This window comes from Oryx dammah, unplaced genomic scaffold (assembly GCF_014754425.2).
Source record: "Oryx dammah isolate SB20612 unplaced genomic scaffold, SCBI_Odam_1.1 HiC_scaffold_14, whole genome shotgun sequence".
Taxonomy (NCBI): Eukaryota; Metazoa; Chordata; class Mammalia; order Artiodactyla; family Bovidae; genus Oryx; species Oryx dammah.
Window position 1 is genome coordinate 18,545,361 of NW_024070198.1, and position 24,752 is coordinate 18,570,112.

At 38.3% G+C, this 24,752-nt stretch overlaps 1 protein-coding gene across 6 annotated transcripts in view; it reads left to right on the forward strand.

The window, feature by feature from the left end:
- The window catches only part of R3HCC1L (R3H domain and coiled-coil containing 1 like), a 71,635-nt gene that overhangs the window by 17,524 nt on the left and 29,359 nt on the right, over positions 1 to 24,752 (forward strand). For 5 of the 6 annotated variants that reach the window (XM_040254176.1, XM_040254179.1, XM_040254177.1 and 2 more), the window contains one exon: positions 21,282 to 23,101. In XM_040254176.1, coding sequence (XP_040110110.1) covers positions 21,296 to 23,101 — 1,806 coding nt within the window. In that variant the 5' untranslated portion in view covers positions 21,282 to 21,295. Of the gene's footprint in view, positions 1 to 21,281; positions 23,102 to 24,752 lie in introns of those variants that run through there. The other variant, XM_040254182.1, reaches the window with a different exon arrangement.

Consider the following 24,752-nt stretch of genomic DNA (forward strand, 5'->3'; position numbering starts at 1 on the left):
TAAAACGATACTAAGCTTTGTTTGCCCCATGTTTTTTTTTAGAACACATGTATTCTAGTCTACTGTAGTAGTTAAGTGTAGGGACTTCAGAATCCTAAGCAACACTTGGAAGCTGTGTGATCTTAAGTAACTTAGTTTTAGATGTCTCATCTGTAAAACTGAGATAATAGCAACCACCTCTTGGTGTGTACTTGGGGTCAAATGAGACAATATGAATAAGACACAGATTAAGCCTATTAGCCTCTGCTTTCAAAACTTACTCAGTGGTTTATTAGCTTTAGTTTGTGAATCTTGGGCTTCTGTGGTGGCTCAGATGGTAAAGAATCCGCCTGCAGTGCAAGAGACCTGGGTTTGATCCCTGAGTCAGGAGGATCTCCTGGAGAAGGGAATGGCAACCCACTCCAGTATTCTTGCCTGGAGAAAGAACTCCATGGATAGAGGAGCCTGGAGGGCTACCGTCCATGGGGTCACAAAGAATCAGACACGAGTGAGTGACTTTCAAAGGGGAAAAATGATCAAGCTTAATGCATGTCAGATTTAAGGCACAGCCCTGAAAGCCTTATTCATTCTAACTCTTTTATTCTCAGTTGCACTATAGGATATCAGTGGAACCCAGGATAGACCCAGGAAAGGAACTAATTTCAAAGAAGTGTAGAAACACAGACCAAGCTCCAGATGTGTAATGAAGGAAAGAAATTTTAGGAAGGTGTTTTCTTCTCTCTTCTCTACCACCAGATAGAGACACAGAGTAGGAAGCAGACTGCTTGCTTTACCTTGATGTTACATCTTGCTATTGTTCAGTTATAGTAAAGCTTTGATCTGAGGTGGTCAGTTGTAGGTGCAATTATTAGACTCGGAACAGCTAAGTTGGTGAACGATGGGGTTACCACATCAGTGGAGTGTGAAAGAGACTAAGCTGCGGACTGTTTCCCAGCCTCTAAAGCGTGAAATCAGTTGGTGCTGATGCATGGCGGCTGTAGCCAGTGGAGTATAAAATAAGTTGGGAGCGTGAATTATGTTATGTTATGAGAAAAACCTTTTCATGCCATAGTTTGTTTACATATTTTGGGGCCCTCAAGACCCCTGCTGGAATCATCTCTCCTGTATCTTTCATTGTCTGGATACTCAGATTTCTTTATGAAATATTTCTTCCAGTTCTGCAGCCTATAATCTTTGTTCAGCTGCGTGCACAGAGGCAAAGGCTATAAATGTCTGGAGCAGACTAATATTAAAATACTGACTTATATTCTGTTTAAGATTACATCTGAAAAGGCCATTTGCAGCAGGTATTTATTGTACAAGTTTCTTCTCTCTTTAGATTCAGATTTGAAAGTGCACTCTGCATTCTGCTTTGAAGGTTCCTCTGTCTAGGAACCGTGCCATCAGTTTCACTGTTCGTTGTTCCCATGTGCCTCTGGAGAAAGGTGGAGAAGGATAATGTTTTCAAATGGTCGTGGGAGTAGATAGGAAGAAGTATAGAGATTATTCTTATGGGGAATAGAAGAGAGGGAGTTCCTCTCCTGACACCTGGTTAGGTTCTTCAACCATATGGCTTTGAGGGTGAGGCAAGGTGAATGAGGAAGTTTCAGAGATAGTAGTAGATTATTATTGTCAGCACTTTTAAGTCTGGAAGGTTACTGGAAATAGTCTTGCCATGAAAGCATTAATCTTTCATTCTTACCCTAGTTGATTTTCTTGTTTTACTGCAGCGGTCTTTGAACTCTTTTTTGGTTGCTTTGCATTTATACAGATTCTAAGCAAATTGCTAATATTTATGAAATTAATAGATGATTGTGAGAGACCATCTTGCTGAGTATCATCAGGCAGTCTAGTGTAGTAGTTAAATGCAGGGACTTTGAGATCCTAACCAGCAATTAACAGCTATGTGACCTTGAGTTGCTTCAGATTTCTCATCGGTAAAACTGAGGTCATAACACCTATCTCATAGTACTGTAGCTGGAATCAAATGAGAAAATAAGATACATAAAATATTGAGCACAGTCCCTGTCACACTATGAGCACTCATCAAATGGTTAGCTGTTGATTTTTTCCTTCTCTTCCTCTGCTACTGCTGTTGGTACTACTCTGCCACTACTTGAGTTTTGCTTGTGGGGCCTAAACCTTAATGGAACAGAAAACATAATTAGACATGGTTCATTGCAGCAGATTTTGAAAAATATGTCATTGTTCCCTGGCTTAGTCTATTTCTTAATAGATCTTTCTTAACCAAATAGAAACACCATAAAAAGACTTTTTCGCAAAAGGAAAGGATCTTTGTGTTGACTTGAGATTGCCTTGTAAAAAAATTGATTATTCTAAAATGTATTTGGTTAATGCAAATAAAACAGCTTTTCTATGAGCTTAAGGAGTATATAAAAATAAGAAAGAGTTTAAAGCACTGTAGAAATAAGAAAAGTTTAAAGCGCTGTCATTCCTTATTATTTGCCTAGTACTGATAATTTTTTCTTAGGAGGTACCTTATTTTTAATTCCTAGGAGAAATGTTTTGTCTGGTCCAAAGAATAGTTGTAGCAGAATTCTCATCTAATGTATGAGGACATTTTTGTGGGAATGGGATGGAAAAGTCATCCTGATCATTTACACTAATGGAGATATGCATTAGTGTGGATAATATATTTGGTTTTGATGTGTATTGTGTGATTATTTTTGCAGCACAATTAACTTCCTGGCTAAACTTTACTCAACTAGTATATCCTGTATATATATACTGGGTAGAAAATTGGTTAAAGGCAGGTATGATGGTTAGCTTAACTAACTATTTAGATTAGTTGATGGGAGATCTGGGGTTCTTGTCTCAGTTACCACTCAAATAGTTCCAAGTCTTAAGTAAATTCCTCAGTTTCCTCATTTTAAAAATGAATTTATATGACACGATTTTCCAAGGTCTTTTCCAGCTATATGTAAGGCTGTAAGATTTGTATGGAGGTAACTTGACAATCAGGAAATGCAACAGTGACAAATTTTGACCACCAGAGGGTGGAGTCCAATCAGTTAGCTAGAGCTCTGTATTTGACCAGAATGTGGTGTCCTTGGAAATGAAGAGGACACATTGCTCCTCTGTCCATTTAATTTAAGTTATGGAGCCTCTGACTTTTGTGATTCTACTTGCATTAGACATCTTTCTGCTTTTTTCTTTGCAAACTTCTAGATAAAGAAGGGAGAAGAGAAGGATAGAGGTTTCTTGTTGTCAGGGATTCATCAAATTTTGTTCTCTAAGATAGCAAGTGACTCTCAGGTGACCCATTGGCAACTTTGATGGGGAGCACAATAGTATTAGTGGCTAAGTTTAAATTACTTGTGGCTTCCTTCCTCCCCAAACACATAGGCATACATACAAATGACAGTCAATCCTCATTTCTCTCATTCCTTCTGAAATCCCAAGGATGAAAGTGGGATGTCTGAGAAATATAATAAGCACAATACTTTTAATTGAAATCTAGGTTTCAGCCTTGCCTTACTGCTTAGTATCTATCTAACCAGGCACATTACAACCTCAGATCCTCAGTTTCTGTATTTGAAAAATTAGGATATTGAATTCTGACCTATATAATCTCTTTCAATAATGTAATTCTAAAATTATGTAAAAATTTTTCAATGTTTATATGAAGGGCAGTGCTATTCTTGATAAGACATTAATTTTTATAAAAATAGCACAGAATTTTTCCTATTTTTTGTTTGAAATAGAATTATAGGTGTTGTTAAGGCATAAATATTAAAAATTTAAAGTAAACTACCATTATGGCAAGAAGAATGACAGTTGCCTTTCCATTGAGACATTTTTCTAATCCCTAAAACAAATACAAACAAACTCTCTGAGCATTGGCTCACAGCAGCAGCGAGTCAGTCAAAAGAGGTGGGACCAGGAGCAAGGCCAAGCTGATTTGGGGTATAGTTGATAGTAAAGCATTTAGAGAAGTCATCTGGGAACACGTGAGCTTAGAAGAGAGGGCACGTGGGGTCTAGGAATCTGTATTATAAAGCTGGATTCAGAGTCTATTTCTTTAATCACACAAGTGGAAATAACTTTGATAGAGTCCAGTTGTATGAGTCTGAGAGCACAAGATAACATGGAAGTAACAAAGGGGGTGGATTGCCATTTCCTTCTCCAGCAGACCTTCCCGACCCAGGGATCGAACCCAGGTCTCCCACATTGTACACGGACGCTTTACCGTCTGAGCCACCAGGGAAGTCCTAACAAAGCGGGCATATAGTCCAAATAAACAAGCAGAAATGAGTGTCTAGAAGGTGACAGACAAGTGGATGCAGAAGTGTGCTTGTGAAAACAGGCAAGGATTCGTACTTATGATTTGATGTGTATACAAGAGAGTAGAAGCCAGCCAGGAAAAGCAGATAGAAACAGCATTGTAGGATTATGTGCAAATACAAAATTTCAGTCTATCCTGGTTTTAATCACTTTCCTTGATGTTGGTAGCCATGTCTTCTTGGCATATCTAAGGTGCTCACACTTGAGTCTAGTGAGGATATCACTGACACTCTGTATAGTTTATATGCTTCTAATAGCTTCACATTCCACTGGATACACATATCCACTGATCTGCTTACTAGAACTGCAGAGTTCATTTCACAGAACTGGCTAGTAAAAAATTTGGCAGGCAAGCTAGCTTTTCAAGTGCTCCTAGGAACAGAGCCCAGCTGTTCCCTTTGGGCTTTGCACTGTTGGAATTCATTGGGTTAGCAGCTAGAAAGAATGGATGGTAACATTTTCAGCCTGGTTCCTGACAGCAAAGCAAAGGTGTTAGAATTTCTGTTCTAGAGGTTTACACTGCAAGTAACTTAACCTGATTGTGTGTCTTAATATTACTGGGCTTCTGACTGCTGAAATATGGCTGGATCGATGGTGGTTTGGAGAAAGTAGAAGGAGGGCTATCCATCATTCAGAGGCTCCATAGAAGCTGCCTGATAATGCTGCTTTCACCAAGCAGCCATCTGTCCATCCATCCATCAGTAGGATGAAATGAGATTTAGCGGAACAGGCAGCTGTAACTCTGAGACACTTTCTAACCAACGATTGCAGCCCTGGCCTTAGTCTGACCACAAAGCACAGCACTGGGGTTTGGCGGGATGTGGCGGCAAGCACAGCAGTCTCATTCCCGTCAGTGCCAGCCTTGAGTGTATTCAATATGAGGCTGAAGCCCAGCCGAATCTCTTGTACATAATTCGGCTAAACTTTGGGTGATGAGCAAGCAGTAATTCTCTTTCAGCTCCAGTACTGTTTTACAAGTTGAGCAGACTCTTTTGATGGAGAATTTTTTGTTTGACTTGGAGAAGAAATAGAATTAAAGAGCTGATTTAATTACTCTAGAATCCGACCACACAGTTTAGTCTTTAACCCATATTGTATATTGGCAGAAGGCTTTGTAAATGCCAATATACAATATGAATATATTTGCCAATATACAAATGAATCAGGAAGACCACCTTTTTCCTCAATCGTAAACACTGTGGGAACTTGTGCTGGCAAGTCCCCATTTGTCATGGCAGTGAGGGATGAGGCTAAATTAAATTCAAGGATAATTTAGTGATTTTATTTTATCTAGATTCTTTTTTCTCTAAAATTGGCATTTTTTTACCTAGGTTGTTATAGAGCAGAAATTGCATATTTCTCTCTACTCTGTATTAGTGGTGCCAACATGGAAGGAAAGTAAATGTGGGCAGGAAAATAGGTCAAAGATAAGAAGCAAGAAGGGGACTACCCCTGAAGTGGATAATCAAGCTCTGAGTATTGAATGTTACCTGTTGTCTTCCTGGTTCTCCTGCTTTCCCAGGGCACCAGGCCTTCTGAGAGCCTCTTGCTCAGTATGGCTCTGTGCTCGCTTTGCTTGTCCTGGTGCTTCCCTAGCCGTGGCCAGGTTTCTTGACTGTTTTCTTTTTGTGGTCACTTCAGACCTCTGCTCCTGCTCTTTGTTCTGAAGCCTTAGCTCTTCATTTTAGATTGGGGGAAGGGTCGAGGGAGCCTAATGTACCGGAGATGCCTCGGAAATGAGAGCCTTGGATGAATTCCTGGGCCTATTGATCCACCGGCAGTTTATGCATCCTGACATTCATAATCTCAGTAGGTTGCTGATGTTCCTGATTAATGGGCCCAGGGGCTGTCCATCCGTCACTTCACATTAATTACTGAAGAGGTGTTTTTCCAGTGATTTACCTGACAGCAGGCTGTGATAAATACCCCTGAGCAGAGTGGGCAGTGATTTATCACAGGGCCACACCCTCCCCCCACTTAGCCTTCCCCCTAACCACAGGCCAGCACTGGGACCTGACCAGAGAGTGCCCCCTCCCCATAAGCTATCTATCTCCATAATCGCTTGTGGATACATATTTACTGGGGCATGGGACCTGGCAGATAGCATTCTAGAATTTGTGCCAAAGATGATGAAAAACAAATCTTCCTAGTAGGAAGAGTAACTAGTATGTTTTTTCATGGGCAGAGAAGTATATATAAGGTGCTTTTCTGTTACTTTTTAAGAAATCTGATGGAAATACTGCCTACCTACTGTGCATCATGTCCTGAGCACTGGTAATAGCTCTGCAAGCTTTAAAGAATAGAGAAAGCAGTTTTCTTTTCAATATTTGTAGTCTGCCGAGGGAGAATCTGAAGACATATGAAAAATTAGAGAATATTTCATGGCACTAATAGCGCTGAAGAATTGATGCTTTTGAACTGTGGTGTGAGTCCCTTGGACTGCAGGGAGATCCAACCAGTCCATTCTGAAGGAGATCAACCCTGAGATTTCTTTGGAGGGAATGATGCTAAAGCTGAAGCTCCAGTACTTTGGCCACCTTATGCGAAGAGTTGACTCATTGGAAAAGACCCTGATGCTGGGAGGGATTGCGGGCAGGAGGAGAAGGGGATGACCGAGGATGAGATGGCTGGATGGCATCACGGACTTGATGGACGTGAGTCTGAGTGAACTCCGGGAGATGGTGATGGACAGGGAGGCCTGGCGTGCTGTGATTCAAAGAGTCGGACACGACTGAGTGACTGAACTGAACTGAACTGAATATAATCTTGAGAGGATTGGGATAGAACTCTAGGGTTCCATTTCTGTGAGATCACGCTCACCAGCCGAAAACCAAGGGATGGACTCAGAGACATAAAGCACAAGGAAAGCGAGGCTTTTAATGACAGTCTTGCAAGATCTGGTGTCCGGTGGGCAGGTAAACCCAGGGCCGTTACAAGCATTTTTGTTCCCTAACATGCAGGTCCCTACCCCCTGTTCCTCACTGACCCAGTATTGTGAGATGTACAGTCTTTCTGGATGTCACCTAAGTTTCGTTATTTCCTTATTAGGCTATCCTTTCTTTCTTCCCAATTTACATCCGCATTTTTCAACAAATACTTTCTTGTTAGTTTATCCCTTCCCCCAACATCCCGTTTGCTTAGGGACCCTCCAGGTTCATGAACTGTGTCACGTCCACAAATCCTTAGGCGTGGTTAGAGCTGGGGCATAGGTAATGGGTGGAGTCCTATCTGTTTAGGATCCACTCTGACCTCCCTCCCCCAACCCCAGCTTTATCTGAAGAGTTCAGGCCTCAACTTTGTCGTGTTTGCACATTCAACTGCTAGTAATTTTTCCACTCAGAGCTACTTAGTTTGCCTTGAAAACAGACCACTTCAAGTTTCTATTTCTTACAATTTCCTATTTTTTAGTCTTTGAAAGTAAAATTTAGTTCAATATTTCAGTGTTTTCCATGGGTCAGACATTGTATTTAACTCTGGAAGTATGAAAATGAATGTGGTATAGCAGCAGATCTCAGGGAGCAAAATTTGATACCTTCAATTTTGATGTTTAGCCTGTTGGTGTATAAACGAATAAAATCTGCAAACTGGCTTTCTTTTGTTTCTTTTGAAACAAAAATAGCATACAATTGATCTTCTCAAAGAGCTAGTCCTTGTAGAGAGAAACTTACTATATGTAATCACATAATTTCCTTGTTTTTCCCAGATGTTTTGACTCAGCATTTAGTGTGGTGGATATTTTAGAACTTGTATTAGAGAATTCAAGTCTTTTAAGACTCCAGAGTTACCTAAGGTAGTAACCACTATCCCTACTAGCTGTGGTAAGTTTTATATAGAACAGAGTGGTTCAACAGGTGGTGCCAACAGGGTTTTCCTGGTATTAGGAGGGGTGAAGTCTGATTTCCAGAAAAGGGAGTTAGTGGTAAACAGCCCACGCTATGATTTGAGATTTCAGGGGTTAGGTGGGCAGATATATATGGAGTCATGTTGGTAATTTTACTTCTTGAAGTGATGAAGTTAGCAATAAACATGGCATGTTAGCACAATATTAAAGTTAAGGATCTGTGATTCAGAAAATTTAGAGTTGTTTTGTTGAGGATATACAATGGGAGACAGTTGTAAGCAGTCAAAACTTGGTTTCAGTTACGGCTCTTCTACTTAGCAGCTAGCTGTGTGACCTAGAGATTTAGTTACCTTATCTGTGAAATGGTAATAATAACTATATATACCTCAAGGTGTTGTTAAATGAGATAGTATAGGAGCGCTTAGCACAGTGCTTTCCACTCATTGACTTCTTTAGTGCAGGACAGATATTGCTCAGTGGTTTTAAAAATCCCAACATATTACAAGGTTTTTATAATCTCAGAAATATTCATAGTCTTAGTGCTTTTCAGTATTTCTTGTGATTGGGATGTGTGTGTGTATATATATATATATATCTGTAAAAATAGATAATACTTAAAAACATAGAGCATCATTTCTTTAACGGTGGAAGGACATTGTGGTTTTTAAGAATGAACCAAGTACAGGGGACAGGCCTTTAATCTGGCTTTAGTTTGATTTTGGTCTCACCATTAGTTTGCACATAAGGCCTCTTTTTGTAAATATATTTATATCATGTGTCATATATACAAGTTAAGAGTCTATGTTAGTAGGAAAATAGCAAATGAATTGAATTAAAAAACACATTGGTAAAGAGTTCTTAATTTTGACCAAGAATACATGTGCTTTTCATCTATTCACAGTCTCAAGTTAAGCAGAAATACCTGAATTGATAGTACTTCATGTTAGGAACATTGGTTTTTAATTCTGATTTTTTACCAAACATTTACTGAATGCCATCCATGTGCCAGTTATGGTGTTGTGCATTGAGGATTTAAAAATGGTAAGATGTTTCTTACTTTCAAGGAACTTAAGGTATAATTGGAGTCAGACAAACTAACAGTTTGATATGGCAGCAGGAGTTGAAAATACCTAACTTTTCTCAAAAAAAAGTTCATTGAAATGTACAACATGCAGCAGGCGTTCAGAAATCCTTTCGGGCTGGGTCTCAGAAGGAACAGTCTGAAACCATCCTTGGCAGGTAGGGCTTCAAATGGTAATCGACTGTCTTGGGTTTGGATTCACTACAGGACAGGCATAGGGTCATCCTAGACACAGTTAGACCAGTTAGACCTCTGAAAGGTTCCTGGTCAGTTTTGCTGACCCACTGGTGTTCCTCTGGCTTTTCAGTTCCAGGGCCCTATTATATCTTTTGGAGCAGCTTTTGAAAAGAAAGGAGAATGGTTAAGGCCTCTAATTTCTAAGACATCAACTAATGGATGTAGTTATTCCTAATATTTTTCTTCCCCAGAGGGTCATAAGATACTAAAGTGGAGGGCATTTAACACTGGTATATTCATTTTGCCATTATGCAGTTAAGAGCACAAACCCTGGAGCTATATTATCTAGATTAAAATCTGGCACTTTCTAGGTCCTTGGCCTTCGACATATTATTTAACATCCTGTGCCTCATTTTCTCATCTGTATTATTTAACATCCTGTGCCTCATTTTCTCATCACTGGAAATGATTTCACACTGTAGGGTTGTTGGGAAGCTTTTAATGAGGATGTCACTGTTTTGAACATCATCAAGTAAGCTACATAAGATCTGATAAGTGGGCAAAATAGGTATCATAAAGTTCATATATTAAAGTTCATAAACTGCTCAAATAAGAAGCATCTCAGATCCTTACTGGAGAAGGCGATGGCACACCACTCCAGTACTCTTGCCTGGAAAATCCCATGGACGGAGGAGCCTGGTAGGCTGCAGTCCATGGGTTCAAGAAGAGTCGGACACCACTGAGTGACTTCACTTTCACTTTTCACTTTCCTGCATTGGAGAAGGAAATGGCAACCCACTCCAGTGTTCTTGCCTGGAGAATCCCAGGGACGGAGGGAGCCTGGTGGGCTGCCGTCTATGGGGTAACACAGAGTTGGACACAACTGAAGTGACTTAGCAGCAGCAGCAGCAGATCCTTACTTACAAGCCTTTTTATTCTTATTCTGTATATAATTTGAGCATGCTGAAATTTACAGTATCCATTAGATTCAAAGAAAGATGCTGAGAGTGGCAAGAAGTGACAGGTGGGGAAGAGATAGGAACAATAAAAATCCTGTAAAGAATTACTTTTTTTAGAACAATAAAATTCCAATGAAGAATCCACATTCTTTCACAATGAAAAGATGTATCACTCAACAAGTGGCCAGTTTAGCTATTTGAATAGAGCTGTTTGACTCCTCATTTGCTTCCAGTTAATGAATCTGTTTACCTTCTGAGTAAGGGCCTCTTAATGAGTGTCTGCTGCTGCTGCTAAGTCTCTTCAGTCGTGTCCAACTCTTCGAGACCCCATGGACTACAGCCTACCAGGCTCCTCCATCCATGGGATTTTTCAGGCAAGAGTCCTGGAGTGGGTTGCCACTGTGTTCTCCGAAATGAGTGTCTACCTGGTTTAAAACCTTTTTTTTCTCTTCAGTTCAGGTATGTTAAAGAGCAGGCCTTGATTCACTAATGTCACAAATTATTGTCTTTATTCTGTTAATCTAAATCACAGCATACATTTTTTAAACCTGACTTGAATAGAAGTAAGAGTAAACCTCCAAGTGAATGTAGAAATTATTTTGTTTTCAAGTGTGAAATATGTCCCTGTTTTAACTAGTGCAAGTGCATTTATGGAAGGATGCATTAAGAAAATTACAGCAGAATCAGTTGTGGTTCATTAACAGACTTCATGGTTTTTAAAGTATGAAACCATTTCTTTGCTGTCCAAGTATAATTTTTCATGTTATTATATTATGAGCAAGTCCCTCTTTGTTGTGTTTGGATCAAGGTTTTTTTTTTTTTAAATGAAGCTTGTTCGCAGAGAGAGGACATTTCTTGGTTTCTTGTTTGTAAAAATGTGCTTGAAACTGGAAGTAAAGGAACTTGAAAGTGAGGAAAGATTGAGTATATCCCTTATTTTATTATTTTACTAAAGACTTCTGGCCAGGTGATATAATTGTCTAATTTTTTACTCATGTTTTACTTTTTCTTTTGCTCCACAAGCAAAATTCCAAATCAGTTGAAACAGAGTATGTTTTCTATCCCTGCTGTGAAAATTTCTGACATTAAATATGCTGTTTTGGAATGGTTTTTCAGTCATTCAGGTGATATTTAGAGTGCAGTGGCTCAGATGGTAAAGCGTCTGTCTACAATGCGGGAGACCTGAGTTCGAGCCCTGGGTTGGGAAGATCCCCTGGAGAAGGAAATGTCAATCCACTCCAGTACTATTGCCTGGAAAATCCCATGGACAGAGGAACCTGGTAGGCTATAGTCTATGGGGTCGCAAAGAGTTGGACACGACTGAGCGACTTCATTCATTTATCTCTGTAAGGTGAGAACATAGATTAAAAAAAACTTTTTTTAGGTTTATTGCATAATGCTTTTGTGTTAAGGGAAAAAATGACTTTTTTGGTTAACTTTACACTTCATGGGGCTTCCCCAGTGGTGCAGTGATAAGGAATCCGCCTGCCAGTGCAGGAGATACAGGTTAGTTGCCTGGGCTGGGAAGATCCCCTGGAGTAGGAAATGGCAACCCACTCCAGTTTTCTAGCCTGGGAAATCCCCATGGACAGAGAGGCCTGGCAGGCTACGTACAGTTCCTGGGGTCACAGAAGAGCCGGACGTGACTCAGCGACTAAAACAACTACAAATGCAGCGCTTCATTAAAGGTTTGTGAATGGCTATTTAGTGCTCCATTCACAAGATATGGAATAGCTCCAGAAATGCATGTGTGTGTATACTGGCCACTGCTAAAGAAGTAGAGCTTATTTGCTTGTGTTCCTTAGATTAAGTTGAAATGACTGAAGAACTGGCATAGGCTTTAATGAATCCTAAACCTTTCTAAGGCAAAAAAACTAAAAAAAAACCTGTTGATTATGTAAGTTTAATTTATATATGAAATAGTGGGGCTCAAGATACCTTATCTGTCCTGAGGTAAATATTTCAGCAATTCAGAATATCATGTTCTACTTAATACTCTCCTTATGTTTTTAATAGTATAACAAAGCAGGTATTGATAGAATTTCTAATCTTATGATTGCTAACTTTTTTGTTAGAGGATTTAAAAACTATTATAAATATGCCTTTATTACATTAAACTCCCTATTCCCTATTTGTATCATTTATTTCTCCTTTCCTATTGGATCATTCTTCCACACCTCATTCCAGTTAGGTATTTATCTCTCCACCTCCACTGAAACTATTCCAATGTCACCAACAACCTCTATCCTGCCAAATCCAGTGGAAAATTCTCAGTTCTTCCTACTTGACTTTTCAACATTTAATGCAGATGATCAGTCTTGCCTTTTCAAGAACTGCATGCGCCTGTTCTTTCCTCCGTGTCGCATGCTTGCTGCATCCCTTCTTCCTGACCTCTGAAGTTGTGGGTCCCCCATGGTCAATTCCCCTGGCCTACTCTCTCTCTCACTCCCCGAGTAGCCTTATTCCTGTTCTTGGCTTGAATCTTTATGGTGATGATTTCCAAATTTTTATCTTCAATTCTTATGCCTCCTCTGAGCTTCAGACTTATATTTCCAGTTGCTTCCTTAATAGCTATACAGTGTCCAGCAGGCATTCACATTTAAAGTATCCAAGTCACAGCTCTTGATTCCTCTTTTCTTATTTCCTTCCTATCTTAGTAAATTTAACTGTCATCATCCAGGTTGATCAGACCAAAACTCTCAAGTGGCTCCTCTCTTCCCATCACATCCCATACAACCATATCATCAAGTTTTTGTTGGCTTTGTCTTGAAAATATATCATTAATAACCTTTTCTTGTGACCTCGTCTGTTAGTAACCTATGCTGCATGTCTGTTTTTAGACATAGAGATTTTCTTCCTCAATTCCAGACTTTGTTTTGTTTATTGCTATGTTCCCAGTGTCTTAAGATGGGACTTAGCACATACTACATGTTCAGTAAATGTTTGTGAAGTGAATGGGGCCTTAAGTCCCACCTAGGGGTTGGGAGAACATCACCTATTGAGAAATTTCACTTGCTATGATTTAACAGGTAGTATTTATTTGGTGCCAGATACAGTGCTGTGAGACAAAAAGACAGTAACCATACACTGAAGGAACTTAATTACTGTTTAGAAGAGAGCCAGGCATGCAAATACGTAACTCTAAAGCAATATGATAACTGTTTTAATGAAAGTATTTGTATTGTAGTGAGAACTTATGGGTAGGGCTGTAGCATATCAAGGAGTCAGTGATGTAATTATGAAGGAGTTAACCTTTTAGGTGAGATGTGAAGGGCATGTAGGAGACTATCAGGCTGTCATCTGACTGAGAAAATAAATAATGCATCTTAAATCACAGAGGTGTGAGAATGCGGCTGGGTATGTTCCTGGTACTACCAGAGCTGGAATCAACTGATGGACGGTAAGTGTGATGTTAGGAGTGGCTGGAGAAGACCCTGGGCCGCTGGGCAGGTTTAGGGTGGCAGTGGAGCCAGGTCACGTAGGGCCATATCTGCTGTGCAAGATACTGAAGAGCCGCTGAAGGGTTTTGAACAGAGACAACCAAATCTGACTTGTATTTTAGAAAACCACAGGAAACAGTGTAGAACCGGAATGAACAGTATAGAAGTAGGTAATTGAAATATCAGAGATAACGACTTCCAGGTTTCTGGCCTGAACTACTAGATTCACCAAACTATTAAATTAGAGCGAGAAAGACAGTGAATCTTTTAGAGGGGATGGCCAGGAGTTAAAGTATGTAATTATATTTTAGTACTCAGAAATCTGTTCATTTACTTGTGTCACTTAATATATTTTGTATATTTCATTTAATTATAAACATTCTAAATCTCCTCTTAGGATTCTTTTATTTCTTTACAGATGCACATGTATGCTACTGAGCTGAAGGATATTGGCATTTCTTAGTTTTGTCTGCTTCTAAGTAGACCAGTGAGAATAAGAATGCTCTTAATAGTCCAGTAAAACAGAGGCAGTTGTTTTATTAATATGCAAAGAAGTGATTCTAAATCTAAGCCCTTCATAGTTTTAGACATATATGAAAAAATGCTCCCAAATTTGTTGAGGGTAAATTTCACCACATAAGAGTGTTGTCCATTCAGTCTTACTTTTAATTTATGAATAATAAGTAGACTTTACTTCTTTTGATGCTTTATTTTTTGATCATTATGAAATTTGGGAAATTAAATTGTGCAGAGATAAACTTATCTGTAGATTTATGAGTTAGTTGATTCCTTGGTTTGTTATATTCCCTTGCTGAAACTGAAAAAAATCTGAAATAGACAAGACACAAGAGGAAAAGCAAGACCGTGTTTGTTCTTCTGGCATTAAGGTCCCATTAAAAATAAAATACAGACCACAAAAGTGAGCCACAAGTGCAATTTTAAATTCTCTAGTAGTCACATTAAAAAGTACAAAAATAAACAGAATCACTTTAATGTCTTTTATTTAACCAGTTATATACAAAATAGTATCATTAAAGATATAATCAATATAAGAATATTAATGAGACATTTTACTTTTATTTTCTATACTAAGTTTGAAATCCAGAGACATTTTATAAGCACAGCACATCTTAATTTAGACTGGCTACTTTTCAAGTGCTCACTGACTACATTTGGCTATTGGCTAGTGTATTGAACAATGTAGCCCTAGGTTCTTCCTAGACCAAAAAGTAGGTTTCTCAGCATTTTGCAACATTTGTGAAGTTATCTTCCCAACATCAAATATTTTCTGTGCTGTTTTATTATCCTATGACATATGTTAAAGAGGTTGCCCTTTTCTCCATTCATCATTTCCCTACTTTGTCCAATAAAAGTCTGTTTGTCAATTTTCATTGCCAAAAAACAAACAAAAAAATTTTCGTTGCCTTCGCTTTCTCCTTACACCAATTTATGGTAATGGCCTGTTATACTAAAGCAATAGCATATCTTTAAGTTTTAGTAATTTTGTTTTTAATTACAAAGATAACTACATTTATTGTAACAAATTCAACCAATTCTGTGCTAAATGTATAAAGAGAAATTCTTAATTCCTTTCTCCTCATGTTCTGCTCTCCCAGATGTAACCACTGTTAACAGTTTAGATAATAGCCTTTCTCCCCTTATTAGGAATGTATATTTTTGAGAAAACTTTGTTAAGTGAGAAAATTGGTACTTTGAAAATATATCTTAAAGTGGACCTGTTTAAAATGGTGACTAAATTTCATAATTATTAATGAAAATAATTGCTAGGGGCAGTTTTCTGACATGAAAACATTTTACCATGTATTTAATAAAATCTAAGTTATAATTGCAGCTGTGCTATTCTTAGAATTAACAAAGAATAAGTATTAGTACTTTGTTGTTATAATTTTTTTCGCTGAAATTGTGTGATAGTCTGGTAGCATTCTTTTACTTTGATTTTCTTGGTATTTATCAAATAGATTTGGGCTTCCCCAGTGTCTCAGTGGTAAAGAATCCACCTGCAGTGCAGGAGATGCGGTTCGATCCCTGTGCCAGGAAGATCCCCTGGGAGGAGGAAATGGCAGCACACTCTAGTATTTTTGTCTGGGAAATCCCATGGACAGAGGAGACTGGCAGGCTGCAGTCCCTGGGGTCTCAGAGTTGTATACGACTTAGCAGCTAAACAACAGCAACAATCCTATAGATTAGACTAGCTTCAGTTTTACCAAAACTGTTGAGAGTGTTAGCAATTTCTCAAGAGATTTTTTCTTAAGCCCTTGACATTTTCTTGATTTCTGTCCTGTCATCATCCTTGTTAGATTTTTCTCTTCTTCAGTTGTTCACTGGTTTGGTTTTGCTGCATCTTCATTCCCCAAGGGTTTTGCTCTGAGATGAGTACTCCTTCAATATTATTTTATAGACTTCATGAAATCCTGCATTGTTTTCAGTGTTTTTATTTTCACTTTACAATTGAATTGCATTGTGTTTACTTTGTCTTATTGGATGCTTGCAACATTAGGCTATTAGTGAGTGATTGATGGGGCAAAGCCAGAATACATAGTTGCAATAGATGTTAGTGTCAAATAGAAATGGATTTTATAAGTGATCAAGGCACTTTTGATTCCTGTGTAAACTTGTAACTGAAAGAACTCAACTGCCTGTTTAAATAATATCTAATTTTTATTGAGACTTTCAACATGACTGGCAAATTTCCACATAGGCATCATGTAATTAATTTGTTCAGTGTGTGAATAAGTCTTCTGTTTTCTTCATTTTATACTTTGAGTAAACAAAGGCTTGAAGTAGTAACTTTTGCCACAATGAAGCTAAGTAATTTGTCTGATATAAGGGCTAGTCAAGCATGGGGCTGGGAACCACAACCTATACTTGATTGTACTAATGTGTACACACACACACTTCTGTGGAAAAAAAGAAAATAAAAAAGGATTGTAATTTTCTTGTTTCACTTAGTATTATGTTTTGGATATGAAAACATATCCAAATATGTTTCATTTGGGCTGTGAATAGGCTGTAATTTTAAGAAAACTTCCCTGTTTAGATTTTGTCTACAGTTTTTGTTTATTTTTCATTTTACTAATGTTGATGTCCTTGGTAACTAAGAGGCTTAGATTTCAATAGCCCTGTGAGAAATAAGAGTGGAGGTATTGGGCCTGGGAGAGATGAGTTGGAACTGAGCTCACCTCCTAAAGCCTTGATTTCACAAAGTGTTAACCCTCACTCAAAGGGTAGACTAGGGAAAAAAAAGTTTACTCAGAGTTACAGAAAGAAAGTAAGGATGCTTGCCTGTTTTCACCTGGGTTCTGAGTGAAGGTGGAAAGTTTCCTAAGATTGTGTACCTATTATTTTATTCTCATCTGGGTTTGTGTTTTATATTTGTATTTACTGCATCATTAAGAAAACTTCAAATTTAAAAATTAACATTAATGTAGAACCACTCTATAATAGAGAAATGCATATAGTCTGGCTGTTTGGAATTCCCATTGATAAAGCCCCACTGATGTTGCGCGCACTATCCAAAATTACAACAACAACAAAAGAAAACAGTACTTTAAACAAAAGTCAGAGACACAGGAGACAACAGAATTAAATCCTCAGGAATTTCACAAAGTAGAACTATTAAATAATTAAAATTACTTGCAAAGTTCATTTAAAAGTTAATGCTGCAATTATAGTGAAAGTGAAAGTCACTCAGTTGTGTCTGACTGTTTGTGACCCCATGGACCATAAAGTACATGGAATTCTCCAGGCCAGAATACTGGAATGCGTAGCTGTTCCCTTCGCCAGGGGATCGTCCCAACTCTGGGATCGAACACAGGTTTCCCACATTGCAGGCGGATTCTTTACCAACTGAGCTACCAGGGAAGCCCTTAACATTAATAAAATAGAAATATTAAAAATGATTAAAGATAGAAGAAGAAAAACAAAACTATTAAAAAACATAAAGGCCGTGGAGATTAGGGCCAGGGTGGGTGATAAATAGCACTTCACAATAAAACTTTAGTCATTAAAAAAAAGCTGATTGGATAGTATATAATGTAAAATGGACAAATGTGAAGAGAAGACTAATGATACAGAAGATGGGTCCATAGGTACTGCTCTGAATAAATAGAATTGGTAAAATTCAAAAGCATAGTGTTACCCCAGTAGAAAAGCAATCGTGAACACAAACCAAAACACTGAGTAGGCACCTGAGAAAACACACGTGTAAGAGAATGCTTGAGAATCATCAGAGAGGAAAGAGAGATCCTTACAAATCAGTGACAAACTAATGGCAGATTTCTGAACAGTAACAGTAGAAGTCAAAATACATTAAAGAGAGGGAGCAGTGTAAAGATATCTTCAGACAATATAGTGTAAAATAAAAGCTTCATACAGTTGTCTCAGAGACATATAAATAATGATCAATGTGTAACATTATGGAAAAGGAGATAATCAGACATTATTGCTCTCTGATGTGATGCAGTAGGAAGTTCATAACACCCTGTATGACATATACTTACTAAAAAAAGATTAAATCCCAATTCTATCAAGTCAGTAGGTCAGCCGCCATTTTTTAGGAAGTTTAGAGATTATATATAAGAACTTATTAGTGCTAAAGCGAACGAGAAGCAAACTCCAGAATGTGGTAAATTCTAAAAGGACATGTAACCCACTTTCTTTAAGAAATGAATGGCAAAATAGGAAAACAAAAACTGTTCACTGGATAACACATTGGTAGCTTGAAATTAACCACAATAGGCATATTTACACCACAGAGATCAGCAAATGCTGTAAATCAGGGTTTGATTTATTGCTTATTGATTGTCTAGGCTTAAAATGATGGAGCAGTGCTGATAATGCTGACTTAAAAAGTGCCGTGTCTTTAGCTATTTATTGTATTGTGCATAATTCAAAAAACTGGGAATATATTCTTTCATTCAAAAATGATTGTCCACTTCAGCAAAGAAGTCACACCACTCACATTGGTGACATCATTGATGTAAATCCAAGCATTACCCAGTACCCCAAACTACACTTGGAAAGCCAGTTGCTAAACATTTGCCAGCACAGTGCTGGTCAGGGCATAATCAAATTCAGTGCTTTGGTAGAAAATAGATAATAATACAAGTTTATTATACTGTTACTCAGCTTTCAAAATCATCATGGCAACATATAGGCATGAACTAAGAAAAAAAAAAGGTTAAGTTTCAAAAGCCATTTGCTGTAGCACAAAATAATTTAAAATTTGAAGCCTTTGATATATGTCTATTGTGGATGACAAATAGAATCATAATTTAGAGTTTGAAGAACGCTTAAAATTAATACAGGCGAATCTGCCTTACAGAGAGAAATTCTTTCTCTAGTGTTAATCCATTGTCCCGGCTGTATTTAAGTTATTCTAGAGGCAGAGCTCATTTACCTGATAATAGTGCTGGAGAATTCTAAAAGTAGAGTTCTTTTTTATCTTGAGGTATACTTTGTTTTCTTTCAATTTTTTCCAGCTAGTTCTGGTAATTGACTTCTGGAGAAACACAGAAGCAACCAGTCTTGTAGAGCAACCAGCCTTGTAGAACAACAGTCCTTCAGGTATGAAGGTAGCTGGACTGTCTCCATTTAGACCTTTTTGGGCAGAGTATACCTTTAGTTTCTTCAGCCACACTTTGTGTCATATATTTTCTAGACTCTATATTTTAGACCGTGTTTCTTTCTAAACATCCACGTCACTGTCTTTTGACTTTTATTGACTTTGTAGATGAAGTAAAAGCCTTTAGATCTTTTTGTGTGTGTGTGCCACTTATACATTTTATTCTATGTTTGAATTTTTTTTAACCCAAAGCAAGTCTTTGTATTTATTCATTTAGTCTTAATATTGTTTTCAGCACAGCATTCCCAATTATAGAAATTATATTAAATTATAATTTTATCATTTTTGGTATTCATTAATCCTGTCAATTTTGTATCAGTTGCACATTTGATAACACTCTGTGTTTATTGTTTGCATTGAAATTTTCGTTTAAAATGTTGAACTTTAAAAGGTATCAGTAATACAGTTCTCCATTAAATAGCCCTCTCTGAATTTGCTTCTACCTTATCATTACTTTTTGCTATGAGTCTGCCTACCAGTTCTTAGTCACCCGTATTTCACTATCTTACAGTCCATCATGATGTATTTTGTCAGATGCTTTGCTCAACTGAGATTGGGCTACACTATGTCTCTGGTGTCCTCTCCAGTGAAATATACTTCAGTACTTCTGTTTTTGAAAAGTAGGCATTTTCAAAAGACCCTGGCATGGTTAAATGTTGAAGTCACATTCTTCCACAAATGGAAAGATAGAAAACCCATGAAGAATGATGAGCTAGATAGTTAAGACATTAGAAGAGAAAAGGGAGAGGTGGATCACTGGGCGGAAAAAGAAAATAGCCTGTGCCATGAAAGTGGAGCTTATTCAGTGAGGAAGTATTCTGATCAGGTGAAATGTTAGGGATCTCTAATGGAGTGAATAGGATTTGTTGGTCTTTCCTTCCTATTATCTTTTTCCTTTGAAAGGTATGTAGTAAAATATTAACAGTGGTGCATCTAAGAATCCGCCTGCAATGCAGGAGAGCTGGGTTCAATCCCTGGGTTGGGAAGATCCCCTGGAGAAGGGAAAGGCTACCTACTCTAGTAGATTGGCCTGGAGAATTCCATGGACTGTACAGTCCATGGGGTTGCAAAGAGCTGGATGCGACTGAGCGACTTTCACTTTCACTTTTCTGAGTGTATATGGGTGTTTCTTTGCTATGTGTAGGATCTTATTCTCTTTGCTCTGGACAGACTAGTACATACTTCACAGTATTATTTTGAGGATTAAAAGAATAACTCAGTGTGAAATTGTCTAGTACATTCCCCTGTATTTTGTAGATAGTAGATAAAGTTTTATTTAACCTTTGTTAAATTTTTCAGCTTGTTAGATTCCATTGGCCAACCTTAGTAGAGGTTGTCAGGGAGTTAACCAGTGAGTTGTCTCATCATATTCCTTGACCTCCACCCTCCTTTACTGAACCCAGACCGATTTATTTGCTATTGGAAGGAAGAAAAATATATAATAGGTCACTTGATTAAATAGTGTTAATAGAATGATGACTTTCTCTTTCCCACAACCTATTTCTTTCCTAAAAATCATAGTTTACAAGCAACATCTTCTAGAAAATAGCCTGATTAGTTGTCTGATTTTCTAGCCCACATTCAGGCTACTCTTATTCATATGTTACTCTTAAAATCAGCAAGATAGAGGAAAGAGGCTATAAAGATAAAATCCATGGGTTCATGAGTTATTTTGGAATTTACTTTCCTTAGTTGCTTGCCTGATTGCATTAATTAGTTTATGGCAGGTTTTACTTTCTTTGAACTTGAGAGTTTCTATAGGATGGATTAGTAGGCCCCATCTTTAAAATCTCTCGGTTCAATACATTGTAATTAGTTTTTGGTAATTGAGTCTTTTTGTCTTTTTCTCTTGCAGATTGAGGTGGTGCCATGCAGCAAGAAACAGAGAGATGCAGAGTTCGAGCCAGGAGGCCTGACATGGCACTTTATGTACCCAAAGCTCGAAGGGGTATAGTACTACTCAAATCAGGTGATGAGGGAAAAAGCTGTGGTCCACCGAACTCCGTGGTGAAAGAAGAACAAAGGGAAGATTCTCTCTCCCAAAAGGAGATCTTTCGAGACAAATGCGAGACTCCAAGACTGAGTACTAATCCTGATAAAAAGGAGCACAGTCATAGAGAAGGAAAGAAATCTTCAACGAAATTTAAAAAAGATACATGCCTTCAAGAAAGAAAGAAAAATAGGGTTTGTACTAAGAGGGCAACTGCAGAATCCAAAGAAGTATTGTCCCAAGGACGTCAACAAAGAGTCTTGAGTACTGGGGTTGTACCTAGCATACCTTTACAAAGACATTTTAAACCAAAGAAGGTAGAGTGTTTGGAGGTTGAAACCAGAGGTGTGATAGAACACGATGGGTTGCTTCTCTCTCAGTCTTGTTCAGAAATCAGTAAGGCTCGGGTTCCAAACAAGCCATCCAGAAATGTGGAAATCTCTGATATCAAGAGAAATGAACTAAATGGGGAAATACTTGAAGACAGAAATTTGGAAAACAGAATGGAAACTGATGCCAAGATTATGAAGATACTATCCCAGTTTCCTGGAGGTTTTAATTCTGTGGTGAAACCTGAGAGCGTGATCTCACCAGTAAAACAAAACTCTGATTTTGGAATTGTACAACGAAGCCTGCAAACATTAGGTGGAATGCTGAAGCACAGCAATGGCGCCATCACTACTGATTCTGTTCCTGGAAGTTCAGATGGTGTCATTGGTCAGGCTTACGTAGACTTGGATGCTGAGAATGCTGGTGATACAGCCAACAGGACAGATTCCATATCGAGTCAGAAAGGTATGGATTCCATTCCTGAGACTGTGGGTCACCTCTCTCATCAAATGACTGTGGGCAGCAAATTAGAGAGCGCAAATGACATTTCTCATCCAAAAACGATTAGAGAGTGTGAAGAGAATGACAATATTGCTGATGAGTTATGTGTAAAGAACGAACCTTCTGACACAGCTGTCCTTGCTCATGAAACATATACAGATAATGAGTCCGAGAGTATATGTGACATTACCAATAAGACATGTACAGTGGACGTTACAGATACCATATCTGATCAACTAACTGTAGGCAGCCCTTGTGTAGTTGCAGTTAGAGTAGCTGATGAAGCTTGTAGCAACACAGGGAGTTTCTCAGACTGTTTAGAAATGAATGCAGATACAGCCCTTCATGCAGCTAAAAGTGGGAATGATACTGAAAATTTCAGTAACCTGACTGCTTGCTCAGATTTCTATGCTGAGAGTATTTCATCTAGTTTCACAGAGTCAACAGGAAAGTTGATAGAGAGCTTGTCCGATTGTGCTTCCTCCTTACCAATAAAGAAGATAACTGGTAGTAATTGTGACACTTTTTTGGACTCTGAACTCAGTATGTTAAATGGGACAAGCGTATTTTCAGATAGTGCCTTGGGCAGTGACCTTGATGGTACTGGTGACATAACAGAGGCATTGCATGAACTTAAGACTGCTGAAGAGTTCAAAACAAAAGAAGATGGCGACTCAGAGAATGTGGAATTTGGTGTATCCTTTCCTGATATAGAATCAGTATCTAAGGAAACATCCGTGGAGCCTAAAGCAACAGATATATCTCACACAGAAAGAAGTGCTGCTACTGAGGAGAGCTGGGAGTCTATGTTCAATGATGATGGTGAGTGCCTGGACCCACGTCTTCTACAAGAGGTATGTTTTAGTAGAAATTGCTTGCCACTTTGGTAGTTTATCAATTCATAGAACCTAGGATTTGGGGAATAACTTTAGCAGACATTTTTGTACAGTCACACATTCACTCATATATCCAATGTAACAGTTCCTGCAACAAACTAATAGAGCTGTAGATTGCAAAAAGAACAGTCTGATCTTTAAGAAACAAAACTTCTCCTGGTAAACTATATCTCTAATAGCGGAATCCTGAGAGGTCTTACTGGATAGATTAAAGATGAGTTTAATGGCTTCTGGCTAACTGTTGAGAAAATACAGAGGGAAACTTCTTTGAAAAGGCTTTTCTGTGTTGACAAGATGTATTTTACACCAGCCTATTTGAAGAGAAGAATAATTTATTATTCATACTTATTTTATTCCAACAGATGTTGGAATGTTGTTAGACACTCTAGAGGGAAGGAAGGGTGTGATAAAGGAATGTATGGTGGTTTTTTTAAGAAGTTTGTGCTGAGTTAAAGAATAAGTGATTGTTGAACACATACAGAAAATATGCTGGCTAGGTAGAGTTCATAAATACAAAATGTTGGATTTGAAGGCATTTTAGAAATTATTTAGTTCAGTCTTTTCATTTTCTTGATTTAGACATTCCCTCTCTATCCAGCATTTAAATTCCTTACCATGAATAAGAATCGTTGGTTTTGAATAGTAGAATCATTTCCCCTTTCATTCCTTATAGCGAGTTCATATAACCTTTGCCCAGAAGGGGAAAAAATCATTTCCCTATAAAATCTCCAGTTTTATACATGGGGGAATTGAAGGTTAATGGTTGTATTTTTAAGAAAGGTAGATTCAGGATTTCAGTCTCCTGTCTTAATCCTGTATTTATGTTCTTTCTACCAGACCACTTCCTCACATGTAAGATGGTTTTGTACGAGTGACTTCACAAAGCATTTTAAATGCCAAGTGATGAGTCTTTTGTTTCCGATAGTTGAACCAGAAGTACAGAAAAATGTTTACAAGCCTGTATAAAAGAGGCACGTGAAACTGAAGAGGGCAACCCACTGGGCGGAATTGAGTTTCCAGTATCAAGCACTTTCTCCTTGCTCTTGGGAGGTGTTTGCATGCACATTTGTACCAGTTAGTACTTATTATTGTGAAGTCAAGAAACAGTAGATCTTAAACCTTTCTTAGAAAGAATATAGAGCAGAAAGGCATCTACATATTAATGTTCACAAACCCTTTGAAATTGCATGCAAAATTTTGTGTGTGAGTGCAGTCTTTCGTAACTTTCATCAGATTCTCCAAGGTGATCGTTTCCAAAGTATGGTCCCTGGACCAGCAGCATAAGCATCACCAGGGACCTTACTAGAAATGCAAACTCTGCAGTGAGATTCTGGAGAAGGCGATGGCAGCCCACTCCAGTACTCTTGCCTGGAAAATCCCATGGGCGGAGGAGCCTGGTAGGCTGCAGTCCATGGGGTCGTGAAGTCAGACATGACTGAGCGACTTCACTTTCACTTTTCACTTTCATGCATTGGAGAAGGAAATGACAACGCACTCCAGTGTTCTTGCCTGGAGAGTCCCAGGGACGGGGGCGCCTGGTGGGCTGCTGTCTATGGGGTTGCACAGAGTAGGACACGACTGAAGTGACTTAGCAGCAGCAGCAGCAGCC